General features: G+C 34.2%; 1 protein-coding gene across 1 annotated transcript; it reads left to right on the forward strand.

The window, feature by feature from the left end:
• Nucleotides 1–856: 856 nt before the first annotated feature.
• On the forward strand, nt 857–4,722 carry LOC136824140 (ras-related protein Ral-A-like). The gene is made up of 2 exons (XM_067080304.1): nt 857–1,049; nt 3,518–4,722. Exons 1-2 carry the CDS (start codon nt 948–950, stop codon nt 4,013–4,015), a joined length of 600 nt encoding a protein of 199 aa, XP_066936405.1. The 5' UTR covers nt 857–947; the 3' UTR covers nt 4,016–4,722.
• Nucleotides 4,723–7,649: the final 2,927 nt, after the last annotated feature.

Here is a 7,649-nt window from a genome sequence, read left to right on the forward strand (position 1 = left end):
AAAAAACCGAGTTATGACGTCATCAAACGAAAATTTTGACGTCACATCGAAAATTTCTTGCTTGATTTTTGATTTACCTAATTTGTTAAGCAAAATTGAGTTAGCTAACTAGAGAATTTTAATTTGATAAACAAAATCGAGTTAGCTAACTCGAAAATTTTAATTTGACAAAAAAAATTGAGTTAGAGAAATCAGAAATCGAGCTAGATATTTTGATTGTGACGTCAAAATTTTCGTTTGATGACGTCATAACTCGGTTTTTTGCTAACTCGGTTTTCTAACTCGGTTTTTCTAGCTCAGGAATTCCGAGCCTCACCTAAAAGGGGGAATTTGGGTTAAATATATCAACAAATAACTCGAAAAGTTAAAGGTACGAAAAAAACCCGAGTTAAAAAATACCAAATAAATCGAAATAAGTTAAAGGCACGAAAAAAAAACGAGTTAAAATTTATCAAATAACTCGAAAAGTTAAAAGCCCGAAAAAAACTCGAGTTATCATTTTTGTGGTGACGTCATAAAAACTGAAATTATGACGTCACATGCAAAATAACTCGGAAAAATAACTCGGAAAAAAACAACTCGGGATTTCCAGGCCCCGTAATAAGTGACATCAGTTTCTTGAAAACACCAGGATAATCAAAATCTTTTCGCGCAAACAAACGGAAATTTTGTGGGGAATGGTACAAACAAGAAAAAAGGTAGTAGTGTAGATAGCGCTATGAAAATAAAGCTCTTACTTCATCATGAGATTCTCTAGCATGCGCAGAAGTCGTGCGCATCTTGATATGACAAAAATAAACACCCCTCTCCACGAAACGAATCGAAGATATGTCAGAGCAAGAAAAGGAGTGAAACTTTCACCATAAATTTAGTTATTCTAAAGTCAATACTCTATAAATTTTTATCGAAATTTTATTCTGAATTTCAGGAAGTACTAAATAATAAAAATGCCTCCAAAAGAAAAGACTGCAGGTGTCCATAAAATTATAATGGTCGGAAGTGGTGGTGTAGGAAAATCAGCTTTAACTTTGCAGTTTATGTACGACGAGGTAAGAAAGTTTCAGATACACTTGGTGTGATGAAAACGTCCCATTCATTCATTTCTATGAAGAATGTATCTATATACACTACTTTGTACCGTACATTCCAAAAGTTCCACAGCTTCAGGCAGAATATTTGCTAATTTTGATTGCTCTTTTTTTGATTGTTACAAAGGGAAGGCCGTTAGTTTATCAATCATACTTTCTGTCATAACTTGTCACGATCAGTCAGGCTCATCCTGGCAAATGAACGGGGTATTTTTCACTTGCGACCATTGGCAAATGAACGGGGTCAAACACGAAAGTGACGTAATAGCGCCGAATACCCAGTTTAATTGAACCGGGTTGGAAATATTTTGCTTCATTTCAAAGAACTGCATAGATGAAATTTTTATTCCATGGGTCAATTTTGTCTTCAAAGATTGAAGAAACATTTAACGAAAAAATAAAGTTCCCAGTTTTCTTCCTTTTTTCCCTTTTTCAGTTCGAAGTTCATTTTTATTCATTTTCACGCTTTTAGCCTGAGCACAAGTGTTACGCGTAAGCCAAATCGCGTATTACGAACAACCTCTAAATTGCCGAGTACAGGAGAAAAAAAATCGAAATTCAAAATGGCGGCCAAGCCCACGCTGATAACTATCAAAAATCTTCGTTTTTCAATCAGCTATTGCAGCTCAATAAATCAATGAAATAATTTGAAATAAAAAGTAAAACAAACCTTGAACCTTTCATGAATCCAAATAAATAAAGGTATTCATCTAAAGTGAAGATTACATTTCAAAATAAAACGATTTCCAAACCAACCTAAAGTCAGTGTCTGCCAACTAAAAATGTCTCTGCGGGTTCACTGGCAAGGAGTTACGACTTCAGACTTTAGATTCCAATTCTTGTATAGGCTGCAACTACACTGCCAGATGATCTGTATTACAAAGACTTCCAAGTGGGTCCATAAGTTAAGAAAATGAGATAATCATAGAGCACGGGGGTTTTATTTTTAAAAACAAACTTCAAAATAAAATTGTTAATGAACTTCTTACTTAAAATATCACTTACTTACATGATTTATATATGATATAACACCCCTTTCTTAAATAAATGGCCTCTTAAAGTCTTTTATGTTTGCCGCAAGAAGGGAGAAACATTTAATTTGACCCCCGGTTTTTTTTCTCTTTTTCTAACAAATTCCCGCGTGTTAGTGTAGACACAACTTTAATCCGGGGAAATGAAGCGTTTTCATTGGTCTAAAATCACGGATGGTCACGTGACCAGAATTTTTATCCAGGGAAATGCCGTGGCCGCAATGTTTTGCTTTAGTGAGATTGACCATTTTGTTGTTTTGATTTGAGCGGGCGAAATTTCTGTACAAACCAAAATATGGCTTCGTTGGAATACCGGTTGAAACACTTGTCGTCCTATCTCATTTACACTGGGTGACGAATACCCCATGCAAATGCTCACCCCGTTCATTTGCCAGGATGTGCCTGACTGACGATAACTTTCACTGATAGAGCGCCTTTTTAACTTTTTGTTTTCATTCAAAACTTGACTGGGCGGCGATTGGAGAATTAGAGAACGCCCGTCGCCTAACCGCCTATTGCCCGATGGGATTAACAAATAACGAGTGTGTAACTTGCCGCGTGACGTCAAACGCTCCATCATTTTGCCAATAATTTGGTCTTAACTTTGTTCCAGACATTCGCGAGTGTTCCACTACAGATTTTTTTTGTAACTTGCATCAGTGGAGGCAAACATGCATAGCCCTCAAATGAATGACCTGTCTGGTCATTAAAATACAAAGTTAAATCAAAACAAAAATGGTAGAGTAGAGCTGCGTAGTTCATTTGTTTTGAAATTTCTCAACTTTGATTGGTCAGTCATTTGATGGCTATGCAAGTTTCCCTCCACCGATGCAAGATACCCGACTTCACAGCACTCGGTGCGAAAGAGAAGTCGTGTATTTTGATACACGTTATTTTTTATGCACTTTCTCTGAATTTAAACGCTTCCACTATTTTTTCCCAAAAAGTTTGATTTGAAAAAATCAAGTTTGCCTGAAACTCAAAAACAAATTTGCATGGATACGATCATTTCAAAAAAATTAAGTTAATACATGAAATTCGGTGTGCCTCAATCTACAAACTTTTCCAGGAGAGTTTTAGTTTCAATTTTTGATAAGGCCTTTAGTTTATCTCCAATTTTTCAGCGAAATTTTTTAAATAACATAAGAAAAATCTTGGAAACATGGTTAGTGTGTAAGAATTATTTCATAGGAAACTTATATTTTTTTTACCAAAAACCTTGATTTTCGGAAATGCAATAATTATTGTCAGCAAAAAAATTCTTGAAAAATATAGAAAAAATGTGTGGATTTTTAAAGAAAATCCTTAACGTGGTAATACTTTTTTTCCTGATTTAGGGTACCTTTCAATCAAAAATTGATGTCAATGTTGAATTCAATGACTTGTTGTTTTTTTTAGTTTGTAGAAGATTATGAACCAACCAAAGCTGATAGTTATCGGAAAAAGGTGACTGTAAAAGGAGAAGAATGCCAAGTCGATATTCTTGATACAGCTGGTCAAGAAGATTATGCTGCTATTAGAGACAATTATTTCCGAAGCGGCGAAGGATTTCTATGTGTTTACAGTATTTGTGAATCTGAATCATTTGCTAATACTCAAGACTTTCGAGAACAAATCCTTAGAGTTAAAGGTGAAACAGAGGAAAATATACCATTCATCTTAGTTGCGAATAAAATTGATTTAGCTGATAAACGGCAAGTTTCTAAAGAAGAGGGACAAGGACGCGCAGATGAATGGAAAGTACCTTATATTGAGACCTCTGCTAAAACCAAGGAGAATGTTGATAATTCTTTCGTTCAATTGATGGAAATTATTCAATCGCATAAAAAGGATGATTCTAAATCAGGTCCCAAACCAACTGAAAAGAAAAAGAAGAAGAAGTGTGTTATATTATAAATTGTGTAAAGTGTTGTTTGGAATTCTGTTAAATGAGGAATATCTTTGGATATCTGTGATAACATATCCAAAAGGGTGCTCTCCCTTTGATCACTCTGAATGAAAATAACAGTACACATGGAAACTATGGGAGTCATTAATTGCTTACAAAGTATATACAAGTAAATTATTTTTATTGTGGAATAAATCAATGTTAGCAAAATTTTATTCACTTATAGATAGCTATTTTCTGTTCTTTAACAATTTAACTTCTCTTTCTATTCCAAAATCTTTTGAAAAATTATCGCAGTTTAAATTAATATTTTATATCAAATCGTCAATTTTTTTGTTTTTAATTTAAAAATAATAACAAATGATCCTTCGTCGAGGACCAATTGGATTTGATAAAAGAGCTTCCTTTGCATGATGTTTAATGAATTACTTTTTTTATAATTGTTTATAGCAGGATGATAAAAGATGTATTTAAAAAAAAACTTTAATTTTCTATTAAGTTTTTAGTTGTCTAAAAAACTTTTAAACAAGATATTTTATGTATCGCAGGATTGAATCCATTTTTTGATTTTGATAGATTTATCAGTCATTTTGAATTTATGCGAGGAATGTTTTCAATAAGCAGATTTGAGATGACAATCATAATGTCATTGTGGCTTATCTCATATTTTGTGTTTACTTTCAAAACATTACACAACAGTTCAATTTGTACTGGAGATGTTTATTGCATTTTTGATTGATAAGCTCTTAATATCCTTTTTTAATTGAAATCAAATCAATATAAATTACCAGTTTCCGATAAGACTTTCAATCGCATGCATTTTAAATTTAATTGGTTTTGTTATCAAGAATTCATCATTTTCTGTCAGCTGCTTTTGTTTCGTTAAAAATCAATCCATAATCCATGAATTATCTACCGATCGCGAAAAATATTTAAATTTTTTTGGAGGATTTTCTCAAAAGCCTGTGAACAATACACCTTTTCTCGACAGTACACGTTTTTTTATAAGGAACCTTAACTTGGTTCCGAGCCTGGAGTTCCTTATTTTTCGAGAGAATTTCAGCCTCAAAGTTCCTTATTTACTAAGCTGCTAAGATTGGATTTGCTAAGTATGTGACTTATGTATAACTATAACAATGGACTAAAATGCGAAAAGAGATGTTTATTGAACGTTGTTTCGTCAACATTTTGTTATCTTTGTGTTTAGGCTTTGTAAATGTGTGCAAATTCAAGTTAATTCTATGTGTTTTGTTATTCTCAGCCTGAGCAGTTCCTTGACAATTCCTAGTTTTTTGGACCATTTTGAGCCTAAAGTTCCTTATAAACGTGTTCCTTATGAGAAAAAAAACGTGTAGCGCCAATTGCTGCGCGGGAATTTATGTGTCCGCTTTATCCCACTAAAATCGTCCCAGTCTTTTTTTCGCACCGATAATAGACAATAGAAAAATGTGTCAAAAAAGGATTGGATCGAGTTTAGGTGGATAATTAAATAATTAAGTGGCACGCGTCTGACCGCGCGACTACGGTCGAAAAGGTGTATAGACCTTTTCATATAATGTCACGAACATCACTTGCCTCGTTTTGAAATTATCGCCATAGTGATTAACCTCCAGCAAATTTAATTAAAACTACTTCTATTTATAAAAAATCTTTCAATGTCTCAAGGGACATAATCACCATGGAAATTGTTTGAATACGAGGCAAGTGATGTTCGTGACGTAATTTATGAAAATGTCTATTCACTTAAAAAAATAATTTTTTTCATCGTCTTCTTCGGGTATACGTATCTCAAAAGCCACTAATCATCGTTTTGATGAAAGATATTTTCAGGGAAATAATCTAATAGATGACAAGTTAAAATATGAAGAGGTTGAAAACAAGCAAAATTATCGTCAACATGAAAAATATGAGCAATCTGATGATTGGCTAAAATCGCGTACATAAATGCTGTATTTCATTTCATATTGTACCGAACAAATACAAGACCGCGTTCAAAAAAGGAGTCTGGTAAGCAAGAGACCACATTCTGTACTTTCTTGTTGTCCCGGGGGTACTAGGACTGCGAGCTGACGGAGGGGTGCCGCCCGACTTTCGACCATCGGACCCTTACTCCTTATCGGGACTAAAAAAGGAGAAAACAAAGGAAAATTTTGTGTATTCTACGACCCTTACTAACCGGGACAAATTTGACCAAATTTCGATCTTTCTGGGGGTAAAAAGTTGAAATTTTTCCATTTCTCCTACCCTTAGTGGGACTGAAATTTGATTTTCTGATTTTCCGACCCTTAGCGGGAATTTGGAAACCCAAAAAAGGTACCCTTAAGGGCGGCACATACCGTGTACCCTCCATTTGCCTAAGTACCCCCCCCCCCGAGCTTGTTGTATCTCATACCGAAATTTATTCTCAGAAATGTTTTCGTTTTCCTCTCAAAGCACTTAATAACCATTCGAATCATTTCCGAATGTTTGGATTTTGATTTCACCGAAATACAGGAAGTTAAAAAAAACATAGAGAAAGATAAATGGAGAGAAAAGTTTGTTGATATTTTTCAAGTTGACGATAAACAAGTTATGACACTTTCACTCGTACTTAGTTTTTTCTGATTTTATTGCACAAGTATGGTAAACATGACCGACGGAGTGTGAAAAAAGGCTGGAAATGTGGCAGAGAAACCCGTAATCGTATATTAGTAATGCCAAAAATATCTTTTTTCGGCCGAAAATATGTGAAAGTTGCCAGAAGGCGTTTTTGAGTGAGGAAAAAAGTGTCGGGGAAAGTGATAAAAATTTTGAGGGGGTGACGAAATTTTTCCCCGACGAAATATTACCCCGAAATATTATCACCCGACCAAAACTTGCTCCCGATTTTTTTATTACCAAAACATTTACCCGAAATGTTAAAGCGCAACTAACCAAAATCAAAATTTAATTTTTTTACACTTTATGTACCAAAATTAGTGCTTTAAACGTCAAATTAAGAGACCAATTTTCGAGCTAGTGAAGGAAACCATTTCTTTTGGACAATTTAGTCGGTTGAAGTGACGAATTTGATATTTTTGTCGGGAAAAAGTGACGAATTTGAAATTTTTTTTGTCCGGGAAAAGTGACGAAAATGCCTCTGCTCTAGGTGACGAAATTTTTCCCCGACAAATTAAAACCCCGACATTTTTTCCCCGATAAAGTAATCCCTACCGTGAAAAGCACAGGTCGAAATCACAGATATCTGTAAAGCCCGAAGGGCTAGATTTCTCGGGTAAGTTATGGCATGTCTCAAAAACTGAAAATTACCATAATTTTTAGATCGCATTAGTCGACAGAAAATGACCAAACAAATGACTGAACATGAAGGGTACTATGATAAAGTTTCTAACCTGATGTGTAACCTAATTGTTTTTTCGCTGATTTTTCGCGAAAAACCGCAAAAACTGATTATGACGTCATAATCGATGACGTCATAAAAACTAAAAATTGAATTTCTCGAGAATGGTTTATCCAATTGTCTTCAAACTTTCACCGTAGATGTATAACACTAAGGTCGATCATTTGAAGGAAGAAATTTTTCGAAATTTTGATGACGTCAGCATAGATTAGATAAAAATTAAAAATCTTATTTTTTGCTGACGTAATCAGAATTTTGAAAAA

This window comes from Clytia hemisphaerica, unplaced genomic scaffold (assembly GCF_902728285.1).
Source record: "Clytia hemisphaerica strain Z4C2 unplaced genomic scaffold, Clytia hemisphaerica genome assembly, whole genome shotgun sequence".
NCBI lineage: Eukaryota > Metazoa > Cnidaria > Hydrozoa > Leptothecata > Clytiidae > Clytia > Clytia hemisphaerica.

What these genes read in the sequence shown, in the direction of transcription:
- LOC136824140 (XM_067080304.1), top strand. Translation starts at nt 948, where the DNA reads ATGCCTCCAAAAGAAAAGACTGCAGGTGTCCATAAAATTATAATGGTC. An exon ending in TGCAGTTTATGTACGACGAG is followed by an intron (nt 1,050 to 3,517) that starts GTAAGAAAGTTT and finishes TGTTTTTTTTAG; the next exon opens with TTTGTAGAAGATTATGAACC.